This window comes from Rhipicephalus microplus, chromosome X (assembly GCF_043290135.1).
Source record: "Rhipicephalus microplus isolate Deutch F79 chromosome X, USDA_Rmic, whole genome shotgun sequence".
NCBI lineage: Eukaryota > Metazoa > Arthropoda > Arachnida > Ixodida > Ixodidae > Rhipicephalus > Rhipicephalus microplus.
This window is the reverse complement of record NC_134710.1, coordinates 371,625,789-371,647,301: the sequence shown is the minus strand read 5'-3', so window position 1 is coordinate 371,647,301 and position 21,513 is coordinate 371,625,789. Positions and strand designations below refer to the sequence as shown.

The following is a 21,513-nucleotide window of genomic DNA, read 5'->3' as shown; positions in this document are numbered from 1 at the left end:
AATAAATGAACCTGGACAACAATATGAGTCAAGGTCTAGTATTGAATGGATGGCCCAAATTCTGAATACACACGCAGTTGAGAATTCTTGAAAACATTTCATGATCCCTTTAAAAAATAATTCTGGCATCTGAAACACTTCAGTAGGTCGATTTTCATTAGTAATTGCTACAATATTCCGTACCTGTTACATTGCTTATATAAAATTTAGCGAAAGATAGTTTGCCTCAAATATTCTTCATCGTGTTTCTTTAAATTGGGCAAAATTAATTACCACTGTAGGGAGCAGAGTAAGGTACAAGGACATCACATGAGCTAAACAGGCAGGTAGATGACTGTTCAGTCTAGCATACAAGAACAACTACTTTATTTCTGTGGAGGGTTTAGCATCACACAGGACTGCAACTAAATGGAGAAGAAAAGCAAAATGATGTCTCCACAAAATATGATATAACTTTCTTTTTTAAATAATATAAGAGAAATGGAAAAAAGAATATAATTGGGACCTACAGATATACCGTTCTCATTTTCTGAAACAGATAATCCAGCACCTAGTTTTTTAAATGCTCTCTGATGTTACGTACACTCGATTTTAAGCTGGTAATAAATGTAGCATATGTTTCCTATTTTTTTCAAATCATAAAGGAATGCAGAATACAGAATTTTCATTCACAGATTTTATGTCCCCTGACACATTATATTATTTTTTCCCATCCTCACACGTAAACACCATGTTTTTAAATCAGTCTGCAGCAATGACAAACATATCGTTGCACAACCATGGCGCAACCAATTCATCGTTTCATTGATAAAATATCAAGAATACGAGACACACATCTCCTGATCTGTAGTGGCAAATTTTATATTAGAAGTTTTTCTTTTAAATGAGCTTTCCCATTAAGACACCACATTACTGTCCCCACTTTCTATATATTACATGAAAAGTACTGAGTGGACACTTTGCTCATTGCTTTACTGCTGTTTTGAGTGCTGCAAACACTCACAACAGTAGCGTTTTGGTTTAGGATTGTATTGTAATGTCTGCAGAGGTTTCATACCTGCCTATAGCTCCGCAATTATGCTACTCATACTATATACACACCGCTTAAATATTTGTGCTTAGAGTGTGATCAGCATATCATATCTGTTAGGGCTATAAGAATTTTTTTCACGTTTCACAGCAGCCTATTGATGGCTTTGTTGTCAATTAATTTCAATATTTATTTCCTGCGTGCAAATTTTTGCTCACATAAAATTTGGTCTTAGCTTATTTTAGATAATTTGAGTTCACGCGAACAAGCATGAAACCGAATCTTACAAGGCAGAGCAGTTGGCTGCGTGGTGGAGAAGCTGAAAGCTATCAGAAGACCAAAAGAGTAAATCGTTGGTTCATATGCATGTAGAACCAATGTCAAGCGTTATCATGTACTGCCTTTTTGTAGCTGAATAATATATTCAAACAGTGCGAGTCTATCCCAGAAACTCACGTAGGTAAATAACGTTTCGATTAACACTTCTTTTATTATGTTGCCAAAAGTGCAGTGTGCATCAGATGAATTCAAATTATATCATGAACATAAGGTCACGTGGTTGCATAAACTAGTTCCATAAATTGATGTCATATTTCCTGGAATGGCACATTATGTGTGAGATTCACAAACAAATTTTCTTTTCCAATAGGCTTGGTGGCTGTGTAAAGCATCTACTATGAGTAGCTTTAGGAGCCATTTCAGGTCGCCGACGCCAACAAACTCTCCATAAGTACCAGTGAAACATAGCCTATATGATAGCAGCATTGTTCCTCCGATGCAAAGTATGTAGCAGCTCTAGGTCTTCATCTTTATATGTTTAAAACTGTGCAGTAACGGCTATAAATAAAAATACGCAAAAATCTAACATATGAGCATATCGAAATTCCCCAGATATGGCCATGGCCATACAAGGCCTTATAAGACCTTATAAAAGGATCTCATATAAGGGCATAATAAACATTGGGCAGATATGGCCATATAAGGCCTTATATATAATATAGGACCTTATATGTTCATATCTGCCTAATTGTTAATATATCCTTATTTGAATTTTTTAAATAGGTCCAGATATGGCATTTTTGTAAGGGAAAGCACACTCCGTATTCCGACGAATCTTGACCAATAAAAACACAGTGGTGTGACATAACAGCGAAACCTCATTCAAATGTTTATTGTGGATAGTGGAATTCGCTGAATGAGATGCAAAGACGCGGCCCGTCGAGGCGAAACAAATAATTTTACGCATTTTTCTGATGAATTCCAAAGATGCAGTGCATTTTGACGCATTCCCACCCCTTGAAGTGAACATAAAGCTTGAGTAATACACTTTAGAGTTCTGAGACATGCGCTGCTCAGTAGCACAGGGACGTAGCGTGTAAATATTGCTTCAGGTTGGAGGTCGCTGCTGTTTGCGAAAAGAGCGCAGCACGCAGTGAGTATAAATGTTATTGTTATGACGGTGTATATAGGCACACGTTCCAATATATATATATATATATATATATATATATATATATATATATATATATATATATATATATATATATATATATATATATATATATATATATAACATTGAGATTCAAAAGAATATAATGCCAAGGAAAGTTCAGGAAAGTTTATAAGACCAAATTGTAACGAAAATGTGAAGAAAAACGGATGAAGGTGAGCTTCTTATGTTTGACACAATTATTATAGCGATGTAACAGACAATAACGCCAAGGAAAGTATAGGACAAGTTATTAGGCCTAATATTGTAATTTATATCTGAAGAAAGAAAAGTGGGCCGTTTCTTTATCACAGCTGAGTATTTTGACCATAAAACTTTTCTTTTGAGACTGCGCGCTGCTGAATATGTGTAGAAATGAAAAAGCGATCTGTTCATATATACTGTTATTACTTGTCATCTGCAACGCGTATATTTTACAAATCAACTATCTTTGTAAGAAAACAACTATGCCATTTTTAATGCCGCGACGTACACGTGTATCCCGTAAAGCCGCATCACTTGCGAATGACGGACACAGGGTGATATCACACAGTGCTGTATAGATATATTTTTTGTCAGTGAATACCATTTTTGTGCTGATACAGAATAGCCTTGTTCGTTACACTAGGGCACGTGTTTTTTGTGGGCCTTGACTATTCACATACACAAGTGCGCGAGTTTTTATGCTCTGTATTCCCAGACGAAGGCCGGTCCCACGGCCGAAACGTCGGACTAAACAGTGTTGAAACTTTCGTTGTGATATATATATATATATACAATACAGCGTGGAAAGGGCAACGGAATTTTCTTGAAAGCGAATGTTTTCGGCTGGTGGAGACCAACTTTTGTCAGAGTAATGCGAGAAGCATCATTTCTGTAGATTCAAGAACAGGCCGTTCACCAGCACGTGTAACCAGTTCACATGCACATGCAGAGTTACAGTTTCAATTGCGATTCATGCAACGTATTTTCCTTACGTGACGTGACACATGTCACATTATTCACTACGGTGATGTAATGGTTACACTATACACTTGATGACGGACAGGTGCAATTTCACGAACATATAATAAGGGTTACTAAGTTTAAAATGCATAACATTCTGAATTTGGTAACCCTTACTATTGGTGCACGAAATAATTTCTATCTATTACTAAGCGTAGAGTGTCGTGCTCAAATGTTGTTCTGAAAGTCGCGAGATCGAATCCTGGCCACCCCTAGCGACCGCACTTTGGATCGAGGCGAAAATGCCTGAGGCCCGTATACTTATGTTTAGGCGCACGTTAAAGAATACCAGGTGCTCGAAATTTCTGGAGCACACAACTACAGCGTCATTCATAATCATATATGGTGCTTTTGTAATATCGAACCCCAACAAATATAACATGCCACATAAAACACGCAGACCCGACTGAAGCACCTTTAAAAATTCGTTTCAACAATCACTGATCACATGCAAAATCTCAACCAAACTTTCCACTACCTAAACAGGTAAACATGCCGGGTCACGCATTTAGCAACCTCAGTGTAACGACAAAATAGAATCTGGGTTTCATACTAGTCATGAGCCCGAGCTAAGCGAACCGTACCTCATTCATAAATTTAACGCCTCCTCAGGGAATCAACGAAAAAGTAACCTATAAAACGCTAAATTAGGAGCGAAGATGCGCTTAATGCCCACTGTAGCGCCTGTATTGCAACTTTTTTTAGTCTTTTTAGTTAAATTTTATTTCAAAAGTCTTTTATCACACATGACTTGAGTTAACGCTCATTTGTCATCGTCGCTATACTCAGATTGTACTTATACCGTCCCGCGTTGTCACCGCACCTGTGCATATGCAAGTCCTCTGACTACTCATAATTACGGTACAAAGTATAATTATCGAAGTCTTGAGCTGTATGTTGTACACTATCAATATTCGCGTTCTTTTGTGTTTTGGAACACATCATAATTAATAGATTTGATGGGCATTCTAGTTCTAATAAGCGCAGATGGCGCTGTCCTGTTTTTGAAAATATACTTTTAAAGCTTTGTATGAGCTGTTCTCGCATTGACGACGGCTCGTCGACCAGTCGATATAAATATATATATATATATATATATATATTGAGAGACGTCACCAAAAACAGTTTTTTAGAAGGGGATACTTATTTTACCCTAATTTTACGGCAACCGAAGCTAGAATCTTCATAATATATATATATATATATATATATATATATATATATATATATATATATATATATATATATATAAGACTTCACACGGCTCCTTTCCCAGAAGCAGGAAACGGCTGTTAGTTGTTCTAGCTTCGTATGCAAACATACTTATTTACAACTTTTAGGAATAGTTCCACTTAGCCTAACTTGTTTACATTGTTTTTTTGTGATAAGCAGTTGTAAAATGCTTAGGCTTCCCAAAGGTTTACCGTTACTTTCAGCAATATTGTTTTCCGATGCTACTGAGCATGTGTGGTCAATCACGCACGTGCGCGCGCAGTCAGTAGCAGGTGAACGTTATCGCTACAACGGTAACTCAGTTGTCTTTCTTTCTACAACAGCGCTGACCAGCGAATATCACTAACGCTGGTGCTCGTCTTACGCAGTGTTCTCAATAGTGGCTAAATTTAACCTTCTATAGTGTTCGACCAAAACATCTCCGTTAAATTGTAACCCCGTTGCATTTAGCATCAAACGTTGGCAATAAAAATGCACTGATGGTTGGTAGGCTGGATGACACGTGAATCGAAAAATAAGAGCTTTGAAAAATAGAAGCTTACGCTTGAACGCCCACTTCTCGAGCTTGCGCAGCCCGAAAACGATCTTAAGCAGCGACTGGGCGCATCGGATGTCAATGCCGACGTCGCCAATTTCGAGCAAGTACGGCAACGCTTGCCGGAGCAAGTTGTCCACCTGTCCACGCAGACCTTTGTCGTAAGTCTGCCACAGCTCCAGCACGCTGGCCTCGTCGTGGGAGATGTTGCCGCCTCCGTTGGTTCCATCGCCGGAAGGCACCAGATAACGATGGGTGAACGTGCGGTTTCCCAGGAGTGACGCCGTGTCTTCCTCCAGCACGGGCCGAATGTCAATGGCGCGCGCGCAACGGGTCACCAGTGCCACTGTCAACGCCGCTGGCATCACGATGGCCGCAAAAACGCCGCGGCACAGGCAAGATCGCACCATGTCTGAGCTCCTGACCGTAATATGGGCTTCTCGCTTATTTTTCCTCGTCAGAGTCCGTCGAAAAACAGGAAGGCTGGGCAGCACTGTCCTCCCGTGGTGAGGCGTTGAACGTGCTCCAATTATGTGCAGTAGGCGATCGGTTCCTGCAATGACAGTGTGGTGGGATCAGTCTGCGAAGAGGCTGGTCGTTCGTTGAGAAATCCTTCGCACCACCAGATGCACACGCAGAAAGGCAGGGCAGGAGAGGACCTAGCCGGGCACACATGAATGCACGTCGGCGCACGCGTGTCGCGTCAAGACATTGCTGATCCCAGCGATATTACTGGCTGGTTTTAACCCCACTTCGCACTGTTGTGAGGTTACCGGCACATTTGGTGTCCGCGCTCAGTAGCACTGGCGTCGTGCTGTGAGGTCGGTTTCAAGGTCCGTGCGTAACGCTTCCGCTGTCTCTTCCTGTTGCAGCGATTGACAGAGCAAAACAGTCGTGTTAGGAGCACTCGCGCGCGCACTAGTATTCGGCAGCCGCGGCTACTGCACTATCTGGGAAAACGGCAAGAGGCACCCCGTCGTGCGGCGCAATGCAGCGGTGTGCGCGAATACGAGGGCCGGTTTCTGCAGAGAAGGTATTTTCCCTTCCTTCTGCATTTCGAGGGGGGGGGGGGGAGGGGATTGCGCGCTTTCTCTGCTCTTTTGTTTCTCTGATTTCCTGGACTCGGCGACGGTCCCTTCCACCTCCAGTTTGGTCGAGACGGCGACAGCAGCTAAAGGCGGCGACCACGACGGCGGCGGTGGGAGGCCGCCACGCAGCCTTCAAGTGCTATCCGCGGGGGTTTCCTCGTCACGTGAACACCATTCTAAGGGCGCGCACCACTTTCGCGTACATGCTGGGTCTCTGTGCGCCGTGTAGTCGCCACTGGTTGTTGTCTTGAAGAGAGCCGCCGCCGCCGTCTCATTCGGCATTGCAGGCTGTTATTGCAGAGGTGCTTGCCGCGCAGCCACCGACATTCGCACGCTCTTGCTTGCCGCGCGGCCGTCGCGGGCAAACTCGTCTGCTCTCTTTGTTACTGAGCACTTGTTTCATCGTGGCGCGTTTGCTTCCTCAATGCCGTGACTGGAAATATGATGGTCTTTCCGACTTTAACAGTAGCGGTAGTAGCAGATACACTGCAATAGAGTCTGAGCCTGCATTTTAAGACCAATTTAGCGCAGATGTTTCAGAAGACTATTACTAGTGCATATATTTCTAACGAAAGTTAAATGTTAGATTGTACATTGAAGGAAGAAGGCCGCAATGTCGTTGTGTGCTGCGGTACGAACTCGCAATACTTATATCTCTTAAAAGGCGTTAACCGTTAACAGCTATACCAGCCGTTGATGAAATCGTCTCTCATACACACACTGACTGGACACACAACAATGGAGCTATGAAGTTTCATATAACCGGCAAAATGCTTATCTATTCTTATTTCGAACACCCTGGAATGAAACGAAATGTATTAACTACACTTTTTTTAAACGCAACAGCATTAAAGAACTCGCTTTAGAGAAATTGGGCCGTTGGTGTTGACGTGGCCGTCATCGTTTGCGAGCGAAAAATTACCTTGTCCATAAACGAGAAACAGAGCAAGATGCAAATAAAATAAATGCAACTTTCCGGGACCGAGAGACGACTGAATACAAGCCATCTGCGCAGAAAGCAAATTTTCTACCACAGAGCCACGAGATGCGTCGAAACAGCTCAAAAAGATATTTGAATGCCATGTAGTAAAAGGCGTCTCCTTAACGCATCATATATTGCATGACAGAAATGCGGAATCGCATCACCATCATCAACTCTATCATCACCCATACCTTCACCGCATCTTCGAAGCACCAACAGTAGTCTTTCCACGCACAGACCATATCTTCAAGATAAAACGTATAACTTGTCGCTCAGCTCATTATGCTAATTCCTTCAGTACCCGAACAATAGTTGCATGGAATAACTTGCCATCCCACATTGCCATTCAAGCAGATTTCAAAACATTTCACGAACTTTTACTCAACATTTCCGACTAGATATCCACCGCGCGTACTCTCATTAAGCTTCTTCGTATGTACATCAGTGTTTAATTTTCTTGTTATCGGGTGCACGTTAAAGAACCCCAGGTGGACTAAATTTCCGGAGCCCTCCACTACGGCGTCTGTCATAATCATATAGTGGTTTTGGGACGTTACACCCCAAATATCAATCAATCAATTTTCTTGTTATCATGTGTTATGTTTTTCACGACCATTGTACACGCTTTACTTGTATTATTTATGTGTTATTTGCAAAGTTTTGTATCTTAAGATCATGCCTTCGTTTTAGTTTTTTTTCCTTGTATACTATGTTTGTTAGTGCCCTTATTATATGTTTACAGTATTCAATTTTCTATTTCTACTTATTTTTCTTTTTTTCGAAAGTATCTGGTTTTTGTTGTTGCTGTTGTTTGTATTTAGCTCGCTTCTATTATTTTGTATAATATTGATTTTACATTGTATAAGCGTACAAAGATTTGTTTCATGTGTCCGTTCCGCTATGTAATACCCCTTCGGGGGCCTTTAGGGGTATTATGAAATAAATAAATAAATCGGCCTGACTACGCCTACTGCAGGGCAAATGCTTCTCCCATGGTCCGCCAATCAGACCGGCCTTGTGCATTCCGTTGCCACGTTATAGCTGCGAACTTTTTTATCTCATTGGCCCACCTAGCTTTCTCTCTCCCCCGCTTGCCTGCTCTGGAAATCCAGTGCAGCTATTCTTAATGACCCGGGGTTATCCTGCCTATACGTGCTACATGATCAGCCCATGTGCATTTCGTCTTTTTCATTTCAACTACGTTGTTCTTCACCCCGGTTTATTCCCTGACGCACTGTGCTCTCTTCTTGTCTTTAGAGGTTACACCTCTCATTTTCCTTTCCATCGATCGCGGCGTCGTCCTCAATTTAAGCAGAACCCTCTTTGTAAGCCTCCATGTTTTCGCTCCGTAGGTAAGTACTGGCAAGATGCAGCTGTTATATACCTTCCTCTTGAGCGTTAGTGGCAGATTACCATTCATGATTTGAGAATGCTTGCCAAATGTTATCCACCCCACCCTTATTCTTTTAGTTATTTAACTCTCATGATTTGGCTCCGTGGTTACTACCTGTCCTGAGTAGACATCTTCCTTCACCGCACCAGGCGTCAAAGGATGCTAATTGAGCAGCGAGTGGTTCTTGTAAATCCCGAAGCATTACAAAACTCTTAGACATGTTTGATCGTCATTATCATCATCAGCAGCAGCAGAGCCATCAACAATATGAACACCTCGTAGGTTCGCGTGTCGCCCTACAAACAAGTAGTGGGCCCTTCGCTGATTCGCGAAAAATTAACTGTGACATAGCATCTGTGTTAGCAATAGACATTCAATAACACCTTCAACCGGCCAACGTTGTGCGCGCAGTCGTTGATGTCCTTGCGGCACAGTTGAGGAATGCACCGAGTACCAAAGCAGGTTAGCAGTTCAGAAGATGATGCGCATTGCCGATTGCCCCGCCGTGGTGGTCTAGTAGCTAAGGTACTCGGCTGCTGACCCGCAGGTCGCGCGTTCAAATCCCGGCTGCAGCGGCTGCATTTCCGATGGAGGCGGAAATGTCGAGGCCCGTGTGCTCAGATTTGGGTGCACGTTAAAGAACCCCAGGTGGTCAAAATTTCCGGAGCCCTCCACTACGGCGTCTCTCATAATCATATGGTAGTTTTGGGACGTTAAACCCCACAAATCAATCAAAATGCGCATTGCCGATTACGCTATATATATCGCGACTTACTCTTGAAAGCGAAGCTCGAGCGTCCTCTAATATTCAGTCGGGACAGTCTGGTTCCTGCTATGTCGCAGCACAAAATGCGTCTAAATTTATCCCTTCTGAGCTTGGGTCCCGGGTTTCAGATCAGATTCTCGTTCATTTTTCTGGGTACACTACGTCGCGAAGGCACTTGCAAACACTGTTACCACCGCTGCTTCTGTTCACACACCTGTGCAAGCTAGTGCAACCCAGCTAAGTATCCCGCTACGTCACACTCGAATTCGTGCGACGTTTGGATGTGCAATAAAACTCTTGTCGGCGCATGGCACACATTGGTTACAACTTACCAGCGTGAACGGGCAGTTCAAGATGTAAAGGACACGTGCATGGCCTATCCAAGCTGAGGTAAGCCACGATACGTAAAACCGCTCTGCAGCACAGGTGAAGTCAGAGTAATAAAGCACTTTTCAAAAATGAAAACACCATGAAGTCGCCGTTAAAAACAACGCATCCAACCACCAGCTTTCCTTCGCCATAGCGAAGCGAGATCACGTGATCCAACCATGAACGTCACAGCGATTTCAGCGCTCGCGCCTCCAGTGGTGAGCCTCGCGCCCAATACTGGCTTTCTTTCTCCTCAAAGGTACATAGAATAAGTAAATCGTCCGCATGCCACAACTGTATATTTCAAATCAAGAGCAGCTAGTCGCATTACTGTGAGTGCCTAGGTACGTGAAATAAGTTTGAAACCGTTTACAAGCTACCCGAGATCTACTTGATATGCCGTTGTACAAGCGTGGCTATTATGGTTTGTGGCTTTCTTTATGGAACGGTCAAGCTTGTATCAACCACAGCGTATCCTATGCCAACTGCAGTACGAATGCGTCTCCTGACGATCTCAAGGTTACTTTGAAGTGACATGCACGGCTGATTGCACTTAACTCCTGCAAATATCTTAGTGTGATCACACCCCCGAATACACTCTCTGCCGCAATTGACAGTGTTTACCAATCCTTGGTATCTATTCCGTCGCTTTCACTGACCATCGGTTATCTGCCCAACCGGTTGTGTGACACGGCTATGCCCACTCGTTCCTCTCAGTGCCGACATCGGATGTTCCTGTTTATTATATTATCCACGCGGCTCTTTTAGTGCATCTCATCGTTACGACTACGCCATTTTTCATTGCTTCGCAAGCTGCGTGATCCTGAATTTATTTTCGGGTTTTATGCTTCGCAGACACTAGAACCGGTAGAAGGCGATAGTTATACTCTTCACGGTGAATTTTCTTTTCATGCTTTCAGCTCTACTCGTGCAATTAGCCTAGCTATACACAAATCATTGCGCAAATTGTAAGATGTGTTCGCTGATCGTGTATTATGGTCCTTTCGCCCAGCTATTGACAATGATATTTGTCTTCGGCAAATTAATTGCTAGCCGTATTTTTATACTTTTATAATTCAAAACTTCAACCATCTTTCTTTCTCTTTTTTTGCAGTTGATTACTATGATTGCATGGTAGAGAGTGAATCTCCCGGTGTAGCCTCTAATTGATTAATATAATTTCTTTGCCTCTCTTATGAAGTAGCAGGCTAACTATGAAATACTTGCAGATGTTGTGTAGTGTATTTCGATATATACCAATGAGTCCCTGGTGACAGAATCCCTCGAAAACTGTTAATATTTCTGTTGAGAAGAATGCTTGTTCGCAGTCTACGAAAGTAATCTGTAGAGGTTTGTTGCACTTGGCACGTTTGCAAAGTTACATGATTGATAGGATGGCTATGATCGATTGCAGAGTACACTTTCCTTCAATTAGTTTTCTTAGTAGGTTGAATGATGTCATGTTGCTTTTGTTCAATTGAATATTCTCTTCTTGAATAGTTTGTGTATATTGAGAACAAGCTGATTGGTCTACAATTTTTCAAATACTTTACGCCCAATTTATTGAGTAGTGATATTACTGGGCGCGAGGACATGCCATGGCGCCACCATGCGGAGGCGTCCCTGCGACGTACGTGGTCGAATTGTTCCACCGCCTCTTGCGAAGTGGAGCTTTAGCGTCTCCCCTTTTTATTGTTATTCTTGTACTTCAATCAACGAAATCAGCAAAACAATGCTGAAACTTCTTCGCTGACTGTACGAAGTGCTAAATAACTGCGCCGGAAAACTGTTACGCTTCTCACAATGCCTGACTGCCGGTGTTATGTGCAAAGACTGCCAAATGATAAAACCAAGGTGGCCGAGCGCGCTACCTCTGTAAAAGGTGATGACTCCTTCCGTGTCAAGTTGATTGATTTGTTTGATTGATAGGTATGTGGGATTTAACGTCTCAAAACCACTCTATGATTATGAGAGATACCGTAGTGGAGGGCTCCAGAATGTTCGACCACCTGGGGTTTTTTAACGTGCACCCGAATCTGAGCAAACGGGCCTACAACATTTGTGCCTGCATCGGAAATGCAGCCACCAAAGCCGGGATTCGATTCCGCGCCTTGCGGGTCAGCAGCCGAGTACCTTAGCCACTAGACCACTATGGCGGGGTATTCCATGTCGATTTGAAGCTTCAAATTTGTATTAACGGTAAAGAAACTTATCTTTGCTGCACGTAGGGTGCGCAACCACGTTACTTCATCCATTGTAGGTCTGCATTTAAAGACAGGCAACGGTTAACATGACAAGTATGTGAAAGTTACATTTATGTTTAGCACACATAACCCTACGATGTACAGCGCAAACGGATTCCCTACTTTGTGGGAAACAACAGAACATTCTTACAGCCACATGCAGCCGTACCTTTTCTGTTATGATTGCAGACAATTATGAGAATCACGCACGAGCGTGCCTCAGTCAGAATGTAAGTTTTCTTCGTGGCACGAACCTAATATCTATTGCGCAAAATTTCTGCGGTGGTCACAAGTTGCACATTCGATCGCCATTTTGGCCACACATGGGAGACAATTATGAATGATTAGTTAAATTCCAGAGCTTCTACAAAAGGTTAAATCCTGATTTCAAAAATTCGATCAGCCAGCCGTATCATTTTACACCCTTGAGCATGCTGGGAGCTCTTGCGTACGGTGATGAAAACGGCAATTTCATGTTTCAGTAAAATTTCCTGTGTCAAGTTTTTTTTTTTCAGTTTCATTCATAAGCTGTGAGCTGTGTGATATTTCACGGCAGCTCTTCGAAGGCGAATGAGTTTTCGAAGCTGACCACGTTTTTGCCTATAAATCAAAACAACATTACCAGGAAATGAGAGTGGCTATGAGCCAATTCTTCATATTTCAGGCGTGATTTATAAGCAAGGAACCCTGTGATCTGAAGTCGCGAACGGCAGACGCGTTGGCAGAAATTTTTTTTTTCCGGGGGTGGGTGGGTGGTGGGGATTACCTTGATTAGAACTGGAGGCCGGGAAGGTAGGTGTGGGCGGCCGTAATTTTTTGCGCTACATACCATAGGAAAATTTGGGAGGGGGGGGGGGGGGCACGGGTTTGGTGTGCTGCTCCTTGGTTACGCCACTGGTGGATGGAAATCCCACGTGGTCGGGTACACACACTGGGACGGACGCCATGGTGAGGAGAATGGTGGTGGCACAGACTTCGGTAAAAGTTACCGGGGCGAGAAAAATAAGGTTTAGCAAAAGTTAGGGCGGCCTATCTATGGTGTAAAAGAAGGTTTCGTCGAAAGCACTGGCCGAACACGCAAGTCAACTGGACACAAAATAGACCGGAATAAGGTAAAAACAACAAAAACAAAGGAAAAGAACTGGACTTCGTGACAATATCTTGACTGCCCCACCACGGTGGTCTAGTGGCTAAGGTACTCGGCTGCTGACCCGCAGGTCACGGGATCAAATCCCGGCTGTGGCGGCTGCATTTCCGATGGAGGCGGAAATGTTGTAGGCCCGTGTACTTACATTTGGGTGCACGTTAAAGAACCCCAGGTGGTCAAAATTTCCGCAGCCCTACACTACAGCGTCTCTCATAATCATAAGGTGGTTTTGGGACGTCAAACCCCCAAATCAATCAATAAAATCAACAATATCTTGACTCTCTGACAAATCACAATCTCATTTTGAAATATACATAATAGAACTGTTTGCACATCAATTCATTATTGCGAAAGGGGATCCCTGCGCAAACTGAAACAGTGTGGTTTTATGTGAACGTTGATGGGCTGTGCTCAATATAACCCCTTGGCCCCAAAATAACAACAACAACAAAGAAAGAGAGATGTGACAGTGGCACTGCTAGTGGCCGCAACGGGAGCATCGCGTACGTAGCGCACTGTGGCACGCCGCCGGTAACGTTTACTGCAACTTTCGCATTGTGTAGTCTGGAGAAGTCCGCACAGGTGAAGTCAGAGTAATACAGCGCTGTTCAGAAATGAAAACACCACGAAGTCGCCGTTAAAAACAACGCATCCAACCACCAGCTTTCCTTCGCCAGAGCGAGGCGAGATCACGTGGTCCAACCATGAACGTCACAGCGATTGCAGCGCTCGCGCCTCCAGTGGCCGGCCTCGCACCGAATACTGGCGTTCTTTCACCTCAAAGGTATTGATTAATTTGTGGGGTTTAACGTCCCAAAACCACCGTATGATTATGAGAGACGCCACCTCAAAGGTACGTAGAATAAGTACTGGTACATTCTATATTGAGTGTCGCGATTTTATCAAGTATGCAGTCACATTCATCTTTGTTGAGATTGGTATGCCTGCTCCGACTGTCTTTGCGCGGGTCTTACAAGGTCTATCTAAATCCATCAATAGTCACATATGAAATTTTGGAGTCTTATTCAGCTTTGATTTCCCCTATTAAGGCTGGCTAATCTAGAGCTGTACATTTTGGAATAGAATATTCCTGCCGCCTCAGTATGTCATTAAAATTGCTGATATGCTTTTTCTACTTATCTTGAAATTTGAGTGTGTTTTTTTTCCGGTGCAGTGCCTCTTTTTTGTTATTTCAATGTTGCCCCCTTTTTTTACTGCTTCAGTCACTTTCAGTACCAATTTGAGTTTTATTAGTTCATCATTTGTGATAACTAAGCCAATTCTATTTTAACTGTTACTATCCTTTATTACTGAGGTATTGCAAAACTACTTCCGCATGATCAGAAAACGCAACGCCGCCAATAAGTAGTCAAAGCACATGAGCACACGTGAGCCAAATATTATAGCACAACACGCAGCCGGAAATTAATAATTTGTTCTCAGTCAGCTAGAACTCGCTCGCTCTTTTCTCGACAAATCACGCCATAAACTCAAAGTCCATGGTCATTGGCTGAGTTGATCATCGTGAGGTGCATAGTTACCACTGTCGCCGTGGGAGTCCACACCGTGCTCACTCACGATCGCGATCGCACTGAAAGTAAGCCACCCATTCGAAGAAAAAAAAAAAAGCCCCAAGGTCTTAGACCTTCATCTTGGTTGATTTATTGCACACGAGATGACGACGAAAAATGAAAAATAAAACAGGTGCCGTGTTTAAGGATTCACACCACCATCATCATGAAAACAGGCACTGACTCCAAAAAGCTTATTTGGGCAAAGCAAGAATATATATAGGTGATGTTCAATTTAACAGCTCCTCCGCGGTGGCCTAGTGGCTAAAATACTCGGCTGTTGACCCACAGGATGCTGGATCGAATGCTGGCTCTCCCGGTTGCATTTTCGATGGAGGCGAAGTGCTCTAGGCCCGTGTGCTCAGGCTTGTGTGCGCGTTGAAAATCCCAAGTGGTCTAAATTTCCGGAGCCCTTTACTACGGCATCTCTCATAATCATATGGTAATTTTGGGACGTGGAAACTCCACATATCAATCAATAATTGATGTAAAACTTAGCAAAATAATAAAAAAAAACCAAGCAGGAAAACGTCAAAAGGCGCCTCAAACAAGAAAATATATAGATAAAGATATACACGAGCATTATATCCCATAGCGGCTCCAAAGATAAACGAATTTGGCATCGCTCAGTCAAATTGATGACATGCTGATACACTTATCCTTAGAATCATGATGAAACAAGGCACACTTATCCTTTTTTCTTCGAATGTGGAAAGCTTGATTCACTTCTTTTTCTACCTGATTTTTTCTGATGTGACAGTATAATCATGTCGCAGAAGAAGGGTACGCTGCCGCATTTGTCACAATCAGTGGCGAGAGAGAATGGCTTTGTCTCTGATAATGGGTGTTCGTGTTCCCCAAGACGAACATTGATGCATCTTTCAATTTGGCCAATGTCGAGGTACCGCATGATAATAGAATTTGATATACAATGACCTGTTTGCGTACTGTACGTTGGAAGGGGATGTAAATTATGCAGTTGCCAGAACACTTTCATTGCTTTTGCTCTGCTTACCAAGGCTTTTTTTTTGCACTTTTGCACAAATTAACACGAGCTTATCAGTAAACGAAAAATAACGTCAATGTCATATCGTTTGGCCGCATTTTTAAAACCGTGTGCCACTCTGTCAGTATATGGTATGAACAAGTACTTTTTGCTCTGTGGTTGTTCGTCATTCCTAGCCTGTGTTCTGTTTAATTAAAAAACGTTTGCGCATCTTCATGCACGCTTGGGCAACGATGTGTTCCGGATAATCCGCTTGTTTACGCCTAACAAACCATTCAATGAAACCTATTTGAACTTATCCTGATAAGATTTCTACAATTCAGAATGAACTTAGGAAAATGTTTTATCATTTTTGAATAATTCGGAGTCAAGTTCAGTAATAGCTTTAGAGGACGATGGTGGTGAAGCCAACACTCATGAGTAGGTAGAAATTGTAGCAGCAGGTCTAAGAACTGAAGAGCTTCTTTGATCATCTCAATTATGAAGTTTAGGTCACTGCTGTTCTCGTGAAACACTTTCACAATATTCATGAAATCTCGACAACAATCACCTACATCGAAAAACACTACTTGTCAATAATTTTGATAATAACGGAGAACATGTGTGGCCGAGGCACGTTGCGGGGCTAGTTCGTTGAGGTTCATCATTTATATGGGTATAGCGCACCTGACAAGGACACAAAAAGAGAAAGACACACACACGCACAGTGCTCTGCGTGTGTGTCTCTTTTTGTGTCCTTGTCGTGGTGCGCTATACAAGTATAAATGTCTGACCATTCTCTACAAACCGTATGCCAACTTTTTGTCCACAAAACTGCCAAAAAATCACAAAGAGGCGCCACTCTTGAGCCTACAAATTCATGTATTCTGAATGTATATAATTTCTCATTTTTAGTAAACGTAGACTTCAGGTAGAATGATACTCTCAAAAAGATTCAAGAACAAACACGACAATTGCTGAAAAAGATGTTTTCATTGCTAAAATCTCATATGCACATTCTCATACTTCTCATTAAGTTCATTATGTGGTATTGAGTAGAAAGGGTCTTTTACGTCAACACTAACAGCCTGATGTTTCCATGTATTTCTCTGCTGCAGAACCTCTACCACGACAGAATATGCCGGAACACGAAAAGGATTATCCACAGTTTAAGTAGGAAAATGCCCCTGTAGCGGCCATGACAGAGAATGTTGCCAAACACTTCTCTCGGTCGCAATTGTCTTGATCGGTACCCCACATTTGTTGGTTTCCACTGCAAAAGATACATGAAGAAAAAATTTTTTGGTGCTTTTGATATTGGTAACAATTCTCCCAAGCTTCATGCCGTTCAGCAAGTTCACAGCAGTTTGTTTAATTTTAGTCACCTCATCTTTCGCTTTCTCAAAGTTCCTTTGAATACACTATTAAAAAATGAAGTGACGTTCTTCTCATTTAGGGAGAAACGGCGATGTCCCCAATGTTTGTCTTTAAATGGAGAGACGTTGTTCCCTTTTGCCACCCAGAATCAAGCTGGCTGATCCCGGGTTAGCGAAGCGAGTAGGCCTACTGAATGCATCGATTCTCGACTGATAAGAAGTACACTGCACTGACAATTACAAAAGATGGTCTCACAGAGCTTGATATCGAACGAAATGATAATAAAAACAAACAAACGAACCTGTGGTGATGAAATTATCGCGAAACAGAACGACGGAGCTAGTAAGTTTCGTTCAACCAGCGAGGCGATGTTCACTTTGAAAGACACGGAGAGTACATGCTATAGGGTTGCTGTATTTATTTCTCGCTCATTCACTTATTGTAGCGACGTTGTCCACGCGTTTGCGGGGCCGCAGACCACGAGATGTGCCTCGAAACCGCTGACTCAATTGCAGTGAAACCACGCTTAGCACGGCTCAGCAGTGCAATTTTGATAGATAAATATTCAACGTTATATATGTAGCTGGAGATGTCAAAGCGTCATAGCCAAAAAGTAGGCAGTAAGTGGCGCCATCTGGAGGGACTGAACGATACTGAAAAAAAAAAATGTTGCCTGCAGCGACATACGTTCACACACCCGTACGGCTTACCTGCTGTGCGGGTACTTATAAGGTGTATAAAATAATTGTATAAAAATTTCATGAAAGAGTGTCTAGATTAGGCCTCTTTGTGACTGTGATCATCGGAACACACCTGATCTTGTTCTCAAAATAAGGGTAGTGGCCCAGCTGGCTATTCGATTGACTTAACTGGGTGCTTACGAGCACATAGCTTTTTACGAGAAGACAAAGATATGTAAAACATTAAAATCAACTTCTTAGTCTTCACAAAATTTGTGTTCACTAGTCATCTGCTGCCAAAAATGCCTGTATTGAAACCCACACAATTACGCACCTGCAAGAACCGAGAAGTGATGATTCTTTAGTGTGCGAAATGTTCCAGTGTGGACACAAAACCATACGAATCCGTATCGTGCAGTTCCAACCGACGTCCACGTATAAAAACATTAAGGCACCCATAATTAAAATTAAAGCACTCCTACAAGTAGTGTATTGACTTGTTAGAAAACGCAAATTAAGCCACTTTGCATAACTAAGGACTTGTACCAAGAAATTCCAAAAGCTGGACTTTGAAAGTAATATGCTGCGACAAATGTTTAGACCAATAATCTGGCGGAAGAAGAGGACTCTGCGATGAGCAGATAACCCTTGAAATGTTTACAAACATATGTGCAGCTAGGTCAACTTCTCACAGGGCAGACTGCTCTTCGAAAGAAAATTTACTGAAGATTAACGAGATACTTGATCGCATACAGTTGGCATTCTCAAATCATGACAGGCAATCTGAGCTGTCCTTAAAATGAAAACTATACAATGATCGCATACTAACCGCTTAGCATAATTGGCGGAAACTTACACAATAACAACAAAAACTAAAAAAAAAAGGTTAAGGACAATGGAGCCTCCAATGGAACAAAAAATGATGTGCGCATCGTTAAGAGTGTGACAGTCAGCAGGATGGGTTAGGGAACAAACCGAGACGGCGGATATTCAACCAGACATTATGCGAATTTAACGTATATGGTGCACCACGTAACGGGTAGGATAGGTAATCATGCACTGGGGTAAGTTGAACAATGGAATGGGGACCAGAGGATGAGAAACGCAGCCCCGGACTGCAGCGACTTGATATGATGTAGTTAGGAAGTTGGCACGGCTAGAATAGAATGAGCTCGCACAAGAGAGGAGAAATTAGAGACCACCAGATGAAGCCTACGTAAGGTGATGGTTATTTAATGATTTGTTTGATATGCCCTGAAAGAACGTGCAGTACATTTTAAAAAGGGGAGGGGGGCAAGTACACGATTATATGAAACACAGAACAAAGTACGAAGAGAGAAGCAAGGAAAAAACATAATAGACAATCAAGTGATTGCAGCATAAACGTACAATAAAGACGAAGAGGAAAAAATCGTTCTTAAAGACTGAGTATTTGAATCGCACCACTGGATTCAGTAAATCAGGTATGAATTTAATAATAGGAAAACGTACAAGGACTCAAGCTCAGAGCAGCAAACAAGACGAGCAAAATAATTAAAAATACAAAAGTAAAGAATAACATAATTCTACAATTCTAGATCACGTTCACAAGAGCAAGATTGAAAAGAATGGGATAGCGTACGTTCACTACACACAATTTTTTGTTTCATCCAATGGGGCGCGGCGTCATCATGAAGCTTTATTTTGTCAGAAAGATTCAGAATTTTTTTCCCCAGCAGCTAATTCTCAAATTAATGCTCTCGTAAGCCTTCACGTACATTGTCACTGCGATTGGAAACACAAGTCTTCAGACAGGCCTTCATGCTGAGGAAGCGGTTCGCACCAACTAGGCAACGATGGCCACGATAGTTGGTGGACGTCACTTTGACACATTCCAACGGTCTCCTTTTGCCATTGCTGGCCACGGCGAAATACGGAAAGCGAAGCTGGTCGCTGTAGCATTGGTCCGGCTGGCTGGACATGCGGCAAAGCCGGCTCCTTCCATGGCGTCCTGTACACGTGGCCAAACATTCCTCTCTGCTGGAGAAAGTGCCGTCATCACCATGAGCAGGGCAAAGGCCTGACGTGAAGTTCCACTTCTTGCACGACCTTCCGTTGAAGTGCCACCACGTGGTGAGGATGTCTCCACTGCGTGCGGGGAAGAACAGGGGCGTTACAATCTTGCAATCGGATACCATATACATTGACAGCTTTACATAAAAAGGTGTGCAAGTCCTGAAATATCTTATCTGGAAGGCATAGAGAGAAGAGTGGTTTATTTAGGCAGAAGCCTTACATGCCTAATTGATTGCGAGACGTGATCGTCACCGTCAGCACGAATGGTGCAAAAAGAAAAAAAATGATTTCATGACATTACCGTACGCCATTATGATGTCACATGTCGCCAAACTTTGTAACATCATTACAATGTAAGTATTACGCCACATAACATGACGCGATAGGACGATGTCATCACATGGCATTGTCGCTTGTTTAAAGCTTGGACAATCTTAAAAGCAAAATCACGTTGAGTAGGGGGGCTTTTTTCTTTAATGAAAGGAGAATCTCAATGCAATGGAGGGTGAAGAAAAGGAAGATTGTCTTCGCATTCGATTCGTCTTAACAAATGCTTAAGGAAGCTCGTAGCTTTTAAGGAAGGGTTCTTGAAGCCCTTGCGGAAGCATGGCTCAGCGCCTCATGGCACGAAGGTTGTCCGCGAATGGAAGATCAAGTCGAAAACTCCCTGCCCTAGCGTCCTATTAATTGAATGCGAACCGGCGGTAGCACATTTCCGCAGGATAATGTGGAATGCCACAAGGGCCAGCACTGTCCTGTACTATAAACTCCCTTTTGCCATCAGTTCTCATTTTTTTTCGTTCTCAATAATAGGCGTGAGTCATTTCCAACTCACAGTTTTCTTCCTTACTGCGTTTCTGAGGAAGTGTGCGTGTGTGTGCTGTTGACGTGCCGAATGAAGGCTGATACTGGAAGCTACTCTGCTTTTGGACTGTCTTCTACAAGAAGATTTAAATAACTGTTAAGATAGGCTATTGATTTTTGCGTGAAACAAAGTATTTGAGTAGAAAACTGTGTATTGAACTTATAACAGTGCCCTAGTAGAGTACAAAATATTTGGAAATATTATTACATTGCTTTCAACATACACTTAAGATACGTTCGCATGTAAAATTCGATAACGAGCTCAACGTGACATGCTGCAGTCAGAGTTCTTCACTGGTCCCAAATATATCTCGCTTTTCAAACCGCTCATCCGAAAGTCTCACTGAAATCCTGTCAAGCATGGCTTTTTTGCTACAAATGCATTTCGCGAATGCGCCAGGGGTAACGGCTATTCAGTATACTACGGAATAACTAATTACAAGCTTTATTTGCGCAACAACGCAAGCCCTGCAGTGACGTGCCAGGCTATGGACAGACAGGAAATTCCTTTAGGCGCGTTTTTTTTGCTAGCTTGTGAAGTCCGTCACGCGCGTTGTACTCTATAGCAGCTGTGACTTCTCCTGCTTTGCATTCGCAAAGATATCGCCACTAAGTCGTTGAAGGAGAAAAATCACAGTTTTGCTGCAAAGGTGAAGCAATAAATGCAATTGAAATACGTTGTAATGCTATACCTAGCACAC

General features: G+C 42.7%; 2 protein-coding genes across 4 annotated transcripts in view; both read right to left on the bottom strand.

Moving 5' to 3' along the window:
- The window catches only part of LOC119161079 (nose resistant to fluoxetine protein 6), a 265,186-nt gene extending 258,877 nt beyond the window's left edge, over window positions 1-6,309 (bottom strand). For 2 of the 3 annotated variants that reach the window (XM_037413410.2, XM_037413411.2), the window contains exon 1: window positions 5,300-6,308. In XM_037413410.2, coding sequence (XP_037269307.1) covers window positions 5,300-5,702 — 403 coding nt within the window. In that variant the 5' untranslated portion in view covers window positions 5,703-6,308. Of the gene's footprint in view, window positions 1-5,299 lie in introns of all 3 variants that reach the window. The other variant, XM_075879976.1, reaches the window with a different exon arrangement.
- Window positions 6,310-19,137: 12,828 nt separating this feature from the next.
- LOC142777303 (uncharacterized) overlaps window positions 19,138-21,513 on the bottom strand; it is a 35,930-nt gene continuing 33,554 nt past the window's right edge. Inside the window, exon 3 of the mRNA XM_075881610.1 lies at window positions 19,138-20,020. Coding sequence (XP_075737725.1) covers window positions 19,624-20,020 — 397 coding nt within the window. The 3' untranslated portion in view covers window positions 19,138-19,623. The remainder of the gene's footprint in view (window positions 20,021-21,513) is intronic.